The sequence below is a fragment of the Ahaetulla prasina genome, chromosome 3 (assembly GCF_028640845.1).
Source record: "Ahaetulla prasina isolate Xishuangbanna chromosome 3, ASM2864084v1, whole genome shotgun sequence".
In the NCBI taxonomy this organism is placed as follows: Eukaryota; Metazoa; Chordata; class Lepidosauria; order Squamata; family Colubridae; genus Ahaetulla; species Ahaetulla prasina.
The window spans coordinates 60,973,942-60,989,748 of record NC_080541.1 but is presented as its reverse complement, the minus strand read 5'-3'; the positions used below and the strand labels follow the sequence as shown (position 1 = coordinate 60,989,748).

Genomic DNA, 15,807 nt, shown 5'->3' with positions numbered 1-15,807 from the left:
GTGACTGTCAGGGCTTCCTGGCATAGTTTCAGTATTAAATAAACTTTGATTATACTCATCAGTGAAATGAAAACCCCCCAAATGAAACATATTACTTAAACATGAATAATACATCATCACAACCTATCTATTTCATTATTTGGATTTATATCAAAATAATGATATATGGTAAAATCCAGCAGGTTCTGACAGGTTCTGGAGAACCAGTAGCCGAAATTTTGACCAGTTCGGAGAACCAGCAAATACCACCTCTGGCTGGCTCCAGAGAGGGGAGGGAATGGAGATTTTGCAGTATCCTTCCCCTGGAGTGGGGTGGAAATGGAGATTTTGCAGTATCCTTCCCCTGCCTATAGCTATATTATCAGGGGTGAAATATTCCTGGTTCGGACTGGCTCGAGCGATCCGGTAGCAATGGGGGGTGGGTAGTTTAGAGAACCGGTAGCAAAAATCCCTCCCCACCCCCAGCCCATGCCCACCCAATCGCCTGATCCCCACTTGCCTACTTGGCAGGCTTGCTGCTTCTTTCGGGCTCGTTCGCATCTTTTTTTTTTTTTGTTTACATTTATACCCCGCCCTTCTCCGAAGACTCAGGGCGGCTTACAATGTATAAGGCAATAGTCTCATTCTATTTGTATATTTTTTTACAAAGTCAACTTATTGCCCCCCCAACAATCTGGGTCCTCATTTTACCTACCTTATAAAGGGTGGAAGGCTGAGTCAACCTTGGGCCGGGCTCGAACCTGCAGTAATTGCAGGCTCTGTGTTCTAATAACAGGCTTCTCTACTGCCTGAGCTATCCCGGCTTCTCCTGCCATGCTTCAGCTGATGCAATCAATTGCATCAGCTAGCAATTCAATCTGCCTGCCTGCAGTCTATCTCATCGGTGAGCAACTTAATCTGCCTGCCTTGTCCCTTCAATTGGGTAAGTAACTGGGGTTTTTTTGGGGTTTTTTTTTAAAAAATAGTTAATTGGGGTTTTTTTTAGGTTTGTTTTTTTTAGACATAGCAATTTAAAGTTAAGGAAGTTTTAAATTTAGCTGCTTTTATCTAAAAAGATAAATGAAATAAAATAATAAAATAAAATATTTGTGCAGCTTTCTGAGATTTGGTGTGTTTCTGTAGTGTTTCGCTCTAACTACACAAACACACAAAATCTCACGAAGCTGTATTTGGCATTTTGTGGATGTGAGTCAGTTGTGTTGTGTTAAGTGTGTGTGTAAAGTGTGAAAGTCGGGTTTTGAACTTTTTGTGGCTGTGTGAGGTTCCTGCTTGTTGCAGGGGCTATTTTGGGTGAAGTGCAGCTAGTTTTACATTATGTATGAGTCAGTTGTGTTGTGTTGTGTTGTGTTGTGTATGTGCAAAGTGTGAAAGTTGGTTTTGGAGCTTTTTTGTGGTTGTGTGAGCTCCTGCTTGTTGCAGGGGCCATTTTGGGTGAAGTGCAGCTGCTTTTACATTGTGTATGAGTCTGTTGTGTTGTGTTGTGTTGTGTGTGTGTAAAGTGTGAGAGTTGGTTTTTGGTACTTCTTATTGTTTTGTATACTTTGTTTATTATTTTTATTATTTATTGTTATTGGCCATGCCCAATAACCCGGTCACCTGACCACCAAGCCATGCCCACCAATTAAGCCATGCCCACAGAACGGGTAGGGAAAATTTTAAGCTTTCACCCCTGTATATTATATAACTATTATACATAAATTCTGTGATGAAAACCTAAGAGTCTTTACTTATGAACTATAAAACATTTTACTGTCCACACGAGTTCTCCACATTTCTACTAATTGCTGTTTATGTCCCCCCACAAGCCTGTGTAAACAAGGTGTTACGAACTCTAGTTGACCAGATTATGGAGGCTGAAACCAAATACCCCGATTCCCTGGCCATTATTATGAATATCTAAACAAAGCAAACTTAAGGAAAGAGCTACCAAAATACTTTCAGCATGTCAATTGTCCCACTAGAGGCAAGAATACTTTAGACCACTGCTACACAATACTAAAAGATGCTTATTGGCTCTTACCACGAGCAGCATGATTCACCTTGTACCTGCTTACAGGCAAAGACTTAAAACCACAAAACCAACAATTAAATCAGTGAAAACCTGGACTGAGGCAGCAAAGTTACAGCTACAGGCCTGCCTTGACTGCACTGATTGGAATGTTTTCGAAAGTACCTCTGCAGACTTAGATAAACTCAGACTTAGATGTAACATCATATGTCATCTTCTGTGAAGTACCCACCAGGAACTTGCAAATATATAGTAACAACAAACGTTGGTTCATAGCTAAACTTAAGCAGCTATGTTGTTCCAAAGAGGAAACCTACAGAAAAGGTGATAAAATGCTGTACAATTAGACCAGAAATTTATTAAGTGTTGTGGTCCACCAGCAGCCTGCGGAGCTGGAAACAGAGTCAGATAGTGATGAGGCTGAGGAAGACCATGGGCCAGTCCTGGAGGCTGGGAAGGCCTGGATGAGGGCCCTGCATCGGAGGCAGAGGTGGGGCCAGGACCATCGGGGAGTGATGTGCGGACTCTGGAGCCTCCAGAGGCTGACAGTAGTGAGGCAGAGGAACAGGAGAAAATTGTTCCTAATGCATGCATGAGAAGAGCTGCCAGAAGGCAAGAGCAGCTAAAGCAAAGAGGACGACTCGGGAGTAGGGCCAAGAGATGATTGGCCCCTCCCATAAGGCTTTAAAAGAGCAGCAACGGCGTTTGGGCTCTTTGCCGGAAAACAATGTTGATAGCTTTGTCTTGCTTCTTATTGGCATCTTCTGCTTTTGAACTTTTGCCAAGAAAGGCCTTTGGCAGTTTGCCTAATTAAGACTAAGGTTGGTGATAAGACTGAGGAATTGTGCTGGGAGGAATTTGCTTTGATTTAGTTTGGACTACATTGAGAATGAGTTAATTTTCAGCTGTTCTAATGAAGTTTGTTTTTAAACTGACTGAGTTTTCTACTACCTACTTGGGCCTGGGTCACAACATTAACAAGGAAGATCAGAGGAGCAAAAAGAAGCTACTCTGAGAAGCTAAAGAATCAGTTCTCAACAAATGAACCAGCAAACATGTGGAAAACTCTTAAAAATATCACCGGTTATGGCAAACCTTCTTCCCAGGCTGAAGGATATCAACAACTGACAGATGACCTGAAGGTGTTTTACTGCAGGTTTGAAAGGAAACTACAGCCACCTAACTCCACAACACCCATCTCAGACACACCAACAACAGCCAAACCTCCTACAACTGACACCATCCCATTGGGTTGACAACTCCTAGTGATCACAGAAAAGGAAGTTCAAGACCTATTTAACAGACAAAAGCCAGGAAAAGCTCCAGGCCCAGACAAGTTAACTCCTTCTTGCTTAAAAGTCTGTGCTGACCAATTGGTCCCCATCTTCACCCGTATCTTCAATAAATCTCTAGAGATGTGCTAGGTTCCTTCTGGCTTAAAACATTCTACTATCATCCCAGTGCTGAAGAAGCCCACCATCAAGGAACTGAATGACTACAGACCAGTTGCTCTAACATCTGTAGCTATGAAAACCTTTGAAAGGCTAGTGCTGTCTCACCTGAAAACCATCACGGATCTGCTGTTAGATGCCCCTCCTGCAATTTGCATATCAAGCAAATAGATCAACATATGATGCTGTTAATATGGTTCTGCACTACATCCTACAACATCTTGAATCTCCAAAGACCTATGCAAGGATCCTCTTTGTAGATTTTAGTTCAGCATTCTACACCATCATTCCAGACACTCTTCTAACTAAGCTAAACCAGCTAGCAGTACCTGAACACACTTGTAAATGCATCATAAGCTTCCTAACAGACAGGAAGCAGCAAGGGAAGCTAAGCAGAATCACATCAGATACCTGTACAATTAGCACAGGGGCCCCACAAGGCTGTGTGCTCTCCCCACTTCTCTTCTCTCTATATACTAATGACTGCATCTCAAACGATCTATCTGTTAAACTACTGAAGTTCGCAGATGACACAACAGTGATCGGTCTCATTTGACACGATGAATCTGCATGCAGACGGGAGGTTGACAACTAGCCTCGTGGTGCAACCAGAACAATCTGGAACTGAACACACTCAAAACCGTAGAAATGGTGGTGGACTTTAGGAGAAACCCTCCCATACTACCACCTCTTACAATACTAGACAACACACTACAGACCTTCAAATTTCTAGGTTCTACCAAATCTCACGACCTAAAAGGGACACCCAACATCAAAAAAGCATAACAAAAATGTTCTTTCTGCGCCAACTCAGAACGCTCAAACTGCCCAAGGAGCTGCTGATTCAGTTCTACAGAGAAATTATTGAGTCTGTCATCTGCACCTCTATAACTGTCTGCTTTGGTTCTGCAACCCAACAAGACAGACACAGACTTCAGAGGATAATTAGAACTGCAGAAAAAACAATTGCTACCAAGCTGCCTTCCATTGAGGACCTGTATACTGCACGAGTCAAAAAGAGGGCTGTGAAAATATTTACAGACCCCTCGCATCCTGGACATAAACTGTTTCAACTCCTACCCTCAAAACAACATGATAGAGCACTGCACACCAGAACAACTAGATGGAAGAACAGTTTTTTCCTAACCGACATCACTCTGCTAAACAAATAATTCCCTCAACACTGTCAAACTAGTTACTAAGTCTGCATTACTATTAATCTTATCATCATTCCTATCACCTATCTACTCCCACTTATGATTGTATGACTGCAACCTTGTTGCTGGTATCCTTAAGATTTATATTGATTGTTTCCCTATGACTATCATTAAGTGTTGTACCTTATGATTCTTGATGAATGTATCTTTTCTTTTATGTATACCGAGAGTGTATGCAGCAAGACAAATTCCTTGTGTGTCCAATCACACTTGGCCAATAAAGAATTCTATTCTATTCTATTCTATTCTATTCTATTCTATTCTATTCTATTCTATTCTATTCTATGCTATGCTATGCTATGCTATGCTATTCTATTCTATTCTGCCACGCCCATCAAGCCACGCCCACAAAACTGGTTGCAAAAAAATTTGGATTTCACCACTGGTTTATATGTCTTGTTGAATTTGATAAGCTGATACAAACTATATCTACAGTATAAATAAGATAAAAAGCTGTAAAAACAATTGACAACATAACGTAGAACTACTCCTTTAAACAAATATTTTCTTGCAAGAGAGAACAGATACAAAACATAGTTCGTACAGATATTCCTGGACCAACCCAGGTTTTATGGCCTTCAAAGAAAAGTTGAAACTGTACAGACTCTCCAGACTCTTTCTTCCCTGAGCTGGGAAGATAAAATATATCACTTTCTATCATGAGCAAAAATAGTACTTTAGAATTAATGTATTTTAAAATGCAATAAAAGTTCCAGTGCTCTTTGTAATAGAAGTTCTTTTACATTATTTCACATTTTTCACTGCCAGCTTTAGGTAAAATTCCTCATTCACTTCAGACTGTCAAAGACAAGAGCAAAATAACTAAGGTTCCCCAATAACTTTTAGTATTGCTTCATTTTCTAAATAAATAAACTTTTCCTTGATGAGAACATTCCTGAGGCTTTTCATTTTTTAACTTTATTTCTGCTCTCTATATTTGGTGAAAACTGGCAGTATTTTAAACCCATTTGCATGTCTGCAGTTAATCTGCATAACTGCAACTTGCAGCTCTCTCCTCTCATTATAAATTACACTAAGTTAAGTATATTTGGAAATATCTCTAATGCAGTGAGTGATTTATTGCAACAATTCTTGTCTTGGATGCTTATCCCATTAGTATATGAATGCAATTTAAAGCTGTTAAACCCAATGGGAGGTTTTATTTTGCTCATTGACTTCAATAAATGATAGCACTCTGCTTTTGCTGCAGTTCATACATTCATACAATCCTTCCCTAAGATTTATTTCTGATTTGTAATATAACATGTTCTCAATATTTGAATATTACCTTTAATCTAGTTGCATGAACTACTCATTTTTCTATGTTAAAAAGATACTATACAGTAAATGTAAAGCAGTTTGAAATCTGCTTAACAAAATTTCCAAAACTTTCAGCTCTAGGTGAAGATGCTACATTAACTGCAGGTTACATCTTGACTAGCAATTTCTACATAACCAGAAAGAATGATAAGTTAGTACTTTTGTAGAATTGTCCTCTATAGCCTTGTGAGTGATATTATATAAATAGTAGATTCACCTTATTTAAGGTGTATCTCAAAATTTGAAGCTACCAAATAGCTGATGCTTTCATTTCTTATTTCTGTTTCTAAATGTTTCTAAACTGATTTCACTCCCAATAACCAGCCAATGAACATATTTGTAGCCCACATATGAAATGCCTTCTGCTTCTATGAACTTTCTAACAGCAAACTTTTCATTTTATTCAAAGTACAATCTGTTTTGTTAAATACATTCAATGTTAACAAAATAATATGCTTTTAAATCTGTTTAATCATAAAAATAAACCTGTTTTGCCAATGAAATTTGCATAGATAAACAGCAGATGTATTGCAGTGTTTTCAGAATTTTGCTTTCAAAAATATTTTGGCAGTCAGTTAAAAAGGTTGTATTTCTATTTCTACAGAAAGTAACATTAACATACGTATATGAATCTGAAAATAAAAAAGCTATTACTTATATATTTATTTGGCAAATTTAGATGGCTGCCCATCTCACAAACTAGTGACTCTGAGTGGCATACAATTAATAAATAATGAAGAGTTATTATATACACAATAATGTGAAATAACAGCTATCAGTTCTTTTCCTGGTGTTGGCCTTCATATGCAACATTTATCCCAAGAACCTAGGAGATGATAATGTATTGGCATAGGGTACGTGTGTGGACCACAATAATTAGGCCTCTTGTAATTGACAGCTGGAAATTTTGTTAATGTGCAGATTATGTCTAAGTGTCATTGAAGTCTTATTTGTATAGTACCCAGAATGCCACTGGGCCCACTAAAGTTGGTTTATGTCATATTTCATCTTCAATTTTCAGATCTTGATATTTTGTGATCTCCAATATTTTGTCTTCTAGTCTACTATCTCCCAGTATTGCCACATCAATTATCCACACTTTATTCTTTTCAACCACAGTTAAATATGATGTGTTATGATGAGCCAAGACTTTATCAGTTTCTATTTAAAAATCCACAATATTTTAATCTGCTCATTTTCAACTCTGTGTTCCATCAATTTTTGCTTACTGGAAAACAGTAATTTTTGCAGATATTCCAATGGATCATTTAATCTGCATATTGTCATTTACAATCAGTTTAAGTGATATTCTTGCACAAGGTGAGTATATGATCTACTGTTTCTTCTGCTTCTTTCCACAACCTGCATTTTGAATCATTTGATGATTTTTCAATATCTGTGCTAAAAATTCTTCTACTTCTGATTGTCCATATAAAATAAAAATGAGATATTAGCATTTTTTGCTACTTGAGGGTCAAGATCTTTTTCTTCAAAATCACTGAAACTGAGATCATAGCAGTGATAAATAGTAAGGGTAATAATGAGTCATCCTGCCAGATGCTTCTCTTAATGTTTGCAAGCCCATATTTTTCCTTTCATTTTTTTCATATGGCCAGGTACCTGTCGTTGATGTCTTCTTTACAGAATACTTCATTAAGCTAGTTAGCTACAATTGAATGTAAATTAGTCAGATACTTGAACCAAAAACCATATAATTGATCATTTCCAGATGATGTCCAGTTTTTCATCTTTTTAATTCAATTTTTAGCCATTTCTACTGTTATTGTTATTTCTTCAATTTATATCATATTCATTTTCAAATTCATTTATCCACCCAGAATTTTTATTACAATTTTTTTTAGTTTTCTATAACTCTTTCCAAAATTGAGATTGATGTACTATGAGAAGGACAGTACTATAGGAACTATCTGATACAAGGCTCTAGTTACACGCTCATTTAAAGCAGAAATTAAGGCCTCAAATGAATAGCTTTCTATGTTTTCAGGAAAAACCTAAGAGCTCACTGGAATACCTCTGAGTCCATTAGGTATCTAGAGCAGACTGATCTAATACATTTTCTATTACCACTCCTATCCCGTCCTACTGGAAACAAATAGCACCTATAAACTGAAAAGCAATCAGAGAACAATCTGTTCCTGACCAAGTTCATGTTGCAACTACTCAGAGGAATAAAACGATTTAGTAAGCAACCCACAGCATCAGTTGGGCCTTCAATAATTTGGGATAGATTCATGGTTTCCAGTGGCCATGAACTTCTGAGTTGCTTCTGATTCAATACCACCAGAGGGCAAGTTAAAATCATCAAGGCCTCAGAGAGTTACTGCCAGTCACAATGGAATTGCACTACTCGGGCAGGTAAGTTGCTGTGCATCAGGGATGCTGAAACAACAACACACTTCCCTGAAAACCAACTTTAGCTATTAAATCTTGTACACTGGTACCTCAATACTCATCATTCATTAGTTCCGGGAGACATAAGAAGTACTAAAAATGATCAGTACTAAGTAAACTACATGGCTTGCCACATGACTTAGCAGTTGTGGCAAGAAAGGTAATAAAATGGGCCAAAACTCATTTAGCACATTTCTCACTTTGCAAATTTTGGGTTCAATTGTGGTTGTAAGTCAAGGACTACCTGTATAGCAGGCCTATCAAACTGGCAGCCCATGGGCTGGATATGTCATGCACAAGCCATGCCCACCCTTCCTCCACAAAGGCAAAAAACATCATGATACATCGCAATCCAGTCTGTGATGACACCCATGCTTTATAGCCTAAGTTACTAGCATTAACTGTAGCTTTGCCACAGGTAACGTTCTTTGCAAGTGGTAGTATCATTTTTCCAAATAATGCTCACTTAGTTTTGACAAGTCAAGCAACATTTTTTAAAACAGAAAAATGGGAACAGAAGGTTAAACAGACAATAATTTTATCTAACATGTTATGAATACTAGTATTAAAATCATTCTAATTTATGCTGAAAACATTAGTTTGACTGTATTAGACTTTAAAATCCCATGATCCAAATACTATAGAACTATGTCATAATAATTGTATAGGAAAATACAGAATGAAACTATGTAAGAGTAATTATTAATAAACATTTTCACAATAATTTATAGGACAGTTTGATCTGAAGGTAAAATTCCTAAAATAAAACTGATTAATCCAACAATTTTAGCATGTGCTTTCCACTGACAATAATTCTTCTTTGAGATACACCTGTTTTAAAAATAGGTTTTACTAATTTTAGGTTTTGGCAGAAACATTACAACTGTAAACCTGATGCCCCCAAAAACATACACCACTTACATGTATATTATTTAAAGCTATTTCATACTCATTTTTCAGCATGAATAGCTACAAATACTTTAACCATGTGTGTAATATATATTATAATTATGTCTGGAAATAAAACATTTCAGTTGTAGAAAAAATGTATCAGAAATACCATGAGGTATTAAGAACAGAAAATTCATGAAGCTACTAAGGTATTAAGGTACTTATTTCTTACTCATTCTCATCAGCCATGGTGAACATGAATTTCTGTTAATCATTAATCCTGCTTTATGCTCTACTGCATCACAAAAGCTTTTGGATTTTGAATCTCTTACCTTTATTTACTTCTATGAATTTCTGAACATGAATATGACTTGCAGTTTAATGGTATTCACTGATAGCCACTTTCTGGCTTAAGTGATTATTTCACTTTTCCATTACTAAGTGGATGCTTTTAACCTCTCATGGCCATGTATGCTAAATAAGAAACAGTGCATTAAAGCTGACAATGGCTCCAATAAGAAAGAAAAAGCAAGGTATCCGGCTTCAAAATAGGACTAAGAAAAGGAAGCTCAGATAGACAAGCTGCATATAGACTAAAATACAAAATCAGGTACAATTCACTTTAAATGATATAATTAAAATAAAATAGAATCACTGCCTAGCATCACTGAAAGACTATGCTTTTTACAACATAAAAACATGCAGTAAAAAAATCAGTTTCACTAACTTGCTTCTTCTGAACTAAGGAGCAAAATGCCTATATTATACAATGATTTACTTGAAGTAACCATCTGCTTCCATTTCTGCAGGTCTGGTATAATCTATCAATATCTCTAGTGATATACTAGTAAAGCATAGTGAACAGTCATCAATTTTCTTGTTTTTCAGTCCTAACTGTCCAGTTCAGCTTGTATCCAGTTAATATAATTATTATTTATTAAACTGATATTTAACCAAACACCAGTGACTCTGGATGGTTTACAAATTGTTAAAAACATTTAAAAACAAGCAACAGAGCAAAAACAAAGGAAAATACGGAAGGAAAATAAATCAAGAGGGGAACAGAAAGGAAGAATGGGGCATCCTCCCCAAATGTCTGTGCAAAGAGTCAGGTCTTTAAGGCCCTTTGAAATACCAGATGGGTGGGACTGTTTGAATTTTGGAAGAGGACTTCATTCCAGAAGGCAGGCATTGTAACCAAGAGGCATGCTTCTAAGAACCAGACATCATTCAATCAATGGAACGTGGAGCATGCTAACCTAGATTGAACAGGCCAGGTAGATACTGCGTAAAACAGGTTGTTGTTCAAATCAGCTCCCATGCCATGTGGGGTTTTATAAGTAGCAACCAACAGCTTGAATCACACCCCAAAGCAAACTGGGAACCAGTGCATCTCAAAAAGCAGAAGTATTACTTGGGCATACATTACTGCCTGCCCCAGATGAAACTTCGGGATGATCTTCAAAGAAGCCTCATACAGAATACAGTACACAATAGTCAATGTGAAGACCCCAGTCTAGAAGAGGGCACAACTGGTGCACCAGATGAAATCAAAGGCTTTCCTGGCTGCAGCTGACAGCATGCTAATTAAGCCACCTGCTCATCAAGCAGGTGCTTTGAGTCCAGGACGAACTCCAAATTGCGTATCTCTTTTGAATGGGAGAGTTTCAAACCATCCTTAGTCAAAGTTGGAGTATCCCCGGATGTATGCACTCAAAATACCCACAGCACTCAGGCTTGGTAGGACTGAGTCAGTGATAGTTCCTCCTCATCCAAATCTATACAGCCTCGAAGTACTGGGACAGGACTTGACAGTATCACTTGGCCAGCTCAAAGCCTAAAGACATAATTGGATATCATCAGCATACTGATGATACCAAACCCCAAACCGGCAGATGAACTCACCCAGCGGTTTCATGTAGATGTTGAAAAGGAGGGGAGAGAGAAAAGAACCTTGAGGCAACCACAAAGGAGAGTCCTAGGGGATGATCTCTCCCCGCCAACCAACACTGACTGGAACTGGCCCTGGAGAAAATAAGAGAACCACTATAACACACTGCTCCCAATCCCCAACGCATGGAGCCGGCTCAGAAGAAGAGAATGGTTTACGGTATTGAAAGCCACCAATATACCTAATAATATAGTAATGGCATGCTATGCAAGGCTTACTAGATTGCTGAATCAGGCACCAAATCAGGCACCAACATTAACACTGAATGTTAAATGCCAATCCACCACCCATCAGTTATATAGCCGATATTTAGGAGCAAGAATTCTGAATTCTTTTATGCATTACTTTTTCACATGATTTAGTGCTATCCTAATCATAAATTCTTGGAATGAACAAACACAATGCAACCAGGAATTGGAAAAGCTATAGAAAAGCATGCTGAAAGCGCTATTTGTGCATCTACTTTTTTTAGAGCAGTACAACTGAACTATTATGGAATGTTCTTTGCAGACCTATCTATGAGGCAAACTACCAGAGTATGAAAAAACCATTAATTGGTTAGTGGCCTATGACAGCTATATTATAAAAATACTGTGATTGTATTTCTATGGCCTAAACAGTTTTTAAAAAGAAAAATATTACAGAATATAGCGATTCTAAAATTTCATATACATTAAAATTAAATTGGTTAATTTTCCAGTTTAAAACTCTCCTCCAAATGATTATTACTTCAATAGCCTAAATGCAATAACAAAATTCGAAGCAAATAGGATGAGTTTATTAATCATAAAAATCAAACTGCTGGATTCAAGGTAGACTGGCAATACCATTGGTATTTATCTCTGGAGTTCTCAACTGACTTCTCTTTGCTAGGAAGTTTCTTAGAATTATTTCCTTTCTGAACTCCAAAGGAATTAAAGAACCTTTGAAATTCCAGCTTCATCCTTTTTCTACTTCTTTCACAGAGTCCCACTCAGTAAGATTGTGAGATGCTTAATATCAGCTGCAGGAAGAACAAGATCCAGGTACATGTGATATTATATACAAATGTATAACTACTATGTAGATAATCTATATATTACAGAAACTCTCCTGTTTGAAAACTTCAATTGGGCAAAATGATTCATCATAGGGCAACGTTTTTTTTGACCTTTCTCCCTGCCCCTCTTGGTGCAATCATTGAGTTCTTTCTTACCCCCATTACGCTGGCTACCAGCCTCAACGAGTGCTGCCTCAAATCCCATGGCATACCAAGCAGCCCTATTGCCACAACGCGCCAAGCAGGCCTATTGTCTCAGTATGCCAAAGAAGCCTAGAACTGCGGTATACCAAGAAGCCCATGTCTGCACAGCTCTGGGGCTGCTTGCCATGCCTCAGCAACAGGGTTTCTTGGCATGCTGAAGTTCTGAGGTTGTAAGAACTTGCATACATATGTCATTTTGTTTTCCTATTTAAATACAATTTCCATATATTAGTGTACAATTCAAGTACGTTTTCCAAAGGTGCATGCTTTTATATATATATTTAAAAACCCTTATTTATGCATCTGTTTTATAAGAAATAGCATGAGATTTAAAAAATTAGGTATCTTCCAGGAGATGGTGAAGATTTGTGTTAATGTAGTCCTAAACTTACTATCATAATTGAATAATGCTTGCAAGTCGTTGCAGTTGTAAGTCAAGATACCCACATGACTGGAAGCAATTTTCTTGCCTTTTTTGTGATGGCCATTAACCAAATACTATAATTGTTAAACAAACACTGCTGTCACTTGAATGGGTAGTTTCAGGAAAAACTGGCAAAAATCATGTTACCACAGAATGCCAAAATTGATTCTAAAGCTGACCCACCCAACATGTGGTCACTTGGCTGCGAGAGGGCAGCGGTGAAATCATTTACAATGACCCAAGGGGCTTTACGGCTGTTAAGCATTTGTTTCCATGGCTGTCATAATGTTGAACAATTGTAAAATGACCAGTTGTTAATCAAGAATGTAATCACTTTTTCCCTAGTTTTGATCACTGGAATCAAAATAGAAAAATTACTAGTGCTTATTTTGTTAGTTCTCATTTACTATACAGTCCCTCTTGGCTTTTGGATAGTCATAAACCTATCACATTTTTAAAAATATCACTTTGATAGAGAAAGAAAAAGAAAACAAACAAGATTACCTGTAGCCAAAGCTTGTTTCCTTGAACAGTCCTACCATTGGCGGTGCAATGAAAAGTAGCAAATTGTCCAGCGTTGACTTCTACACTCTGGAGGCGCAGGAAATGGGGTGTGCTGGCTGTTGAAAATAAAAAAGAGGCAAAGGAAGAATCATATTATTACCAATAGCAATAGCACTTAGATTTATATACTGTTCCATAGTGTTTTACAACACTCTCTGAAAGGTTTACAATTGCCCCCAACAATGTGGGTCTCATTTTATTGACCTCGGAAGGATAGAAGGCTGAGTCAACCCCATCAGGATTGAACTCCAGTCTGTGGGCAGAGATAGCCTGCATTACTACATTCTAACCACTGCTCCATCAGTGCTCCTATTAATCCCACATTATTCTAATTGTCTTTTCTGATTCAATTTTTCCAAGAATTGCTTTCACAGAATAGTAAGGTTGGAATGAGCCATTCAGATTTCAGTAAAAGAATTCAAATCCTATTTTGTTTTAAACATTTGAATAGCATATTTATATTGTAAACCAAGAAATCCCAACTGAAATTAATTTTAAAGTATTTATTTCTAATTATTCTGATGGCTCAACAGACTAAAGCAGTCTGTTATTAACACAGCTGTTTGCAATTACTGCAAGTTCAAGTCCCACCAGGCCCAAGGTTGACTCAGCCTTCCATCCTTTATAAGGTAGGTAAAATGAGGACCCAGATTGTTGGGGGCAATAAAAGTTGACTTTGTATATAATATACAAATGGATGAAGACTATTGCTTAACATAATGTAAGCCACCCTGAGTCTTCGGAGAAGGGCAGGATATAAATTCAAATTTAAAAAAATTCATAATATCGTACATTATAAATATATTCTACATTGCAATTATTTTTCTTTTTACAAAAATCTAAGTCCTTATGAAAGAACAATAATAGCTTTCAGTTTCTATTGAACAGCAAACTATTTTGGCTATATAACTGTCCTGTAAAACATTTCCATAAAGATTGTACTGAAATCTAACTGATGTTTTAAATAAAAGCTAAAGCATACTGAAATCAGTTATCTGGCAGGAATATTAAGAGATTATTCTTGATTGCTCTTTTTATACTTAAAAAAGGTAGTTTATATGCAGATAAATTATGGAATAAGTAAAATCAAACCTTCTTCAAGTTGAGTTCAGTTCCTATTGACTTCATGAACAACACATAGTTATCTTGGAAAAAGTATGGAATGTACTGTATTTGCTATGATCTTCTGGGATGTTTTTCAACTCCCCAATCTAGCCCATAATCTTACAATTCACTAGGAGGCTCCTCATGAACCTCTATAAGTAGGTCTCACACTGTTTTAAGTTAGGAATGCACATAAGGTCAGCCAGGAATCACTGAGGCATTTTAGAACTAATATATTTTACTGCTGGGAATGATCAGGAAATGCATGTAATATAGATCCAGCATCTACTGCATTGCTGGAAGAATGCCTTTTCCTTTTTGAAAAGCCAGGATACTGCTCCAATTGCCTCTGAAAGTTCATGTAACATGTCTCCTATCATCAGGTAGCAGAGAGTATGCTTTTTAACAATCCTTGAAAATTTACATGGTATGTTTGTTTTAAGAGTTCTAGGCACCTACAGATTTAAATAGACCCTTTATTCGTGGCTCAGAATAAAATAATGACAGATTTATTCCAACAATATTCTGAAATAATTGAAAATATAGTATTCACTTACTACATGGATGACCTAAAACCTTCACATCATCAATAGCCAGATATCCTTGATAACCTGAAGTGATAACTTCAAAAACTACCTGAAATATGAAAAAACAAGTAATATCAATAAACCTAGTAATAGATTTATGCTTCTGAAAAGTTAGTGTAAGTACAGCTGTTTATTTCTTTAAATAGAATGTTGACTATTTTAAAAATACAAAGAGTTAGGCATTTAAAATAATCCAGGAAAAGATAGGAATCCAAATTTACATTCATCAATATTTTACCCATGCACAGTTTTACTGGCTGTATCGTTAATTTTGTTATGCATTGCCTAATTCAGTAAATAAAATACTCCTCCAAACATTTTGTGTTTATCAAATTTATACCAGTGAGATTAAATATTAGGCTAAGAATTATTTGACAGAGCATATCTGTTGTGCTCAATATGCAATTTTCTTCCACAGTGGTATCAACTGAACAACAGTATTATATAACATTTTTTTCACCAAGGTACTGTATTACTATTGCTGCTGATATTTCCTGGTTGCTTGATTATATTAAGGAAGAATAAAATATTGAGGAAAGATATTACAGTTCTGTCCTACTCACTAGTCTAATGAATTTTCTCATGAAATCAATGTAATATATTACAATATGTCTGTAATTCATGTAATATTATTC

At 36.8% G+C, this 15,807-nt stretch overlaps 1 protein-coding gene across 1 annotated transcript in view; it reads right to left on the bottom strand.

The window, feature by feature from the left end:
• PTPRM (protein tyrosine phosphatase receptor type M) overlaps positions 1-15,807 on the bottom strand; it is a 544,777-nt gene that overhangs the window by 318,731 nt on the left and 210,239 nt on the right. Inside the window, exons 4-5 of the mRNA XM_058178627.1 lie at positions 15,143-15,221; positions 13,422-13,537 (exon numbers count right to left, since the gene is read on the bottom strand). Coding sequence (XP_058034610.1) covers positions 13,422-13,537; positions 15,143-15,221 — 195 coding nt within the window. The remainder of the gene's footprint in view (positions 1-13,421; positions 13,538-15,142; positions 15,222-15,807) is intronic.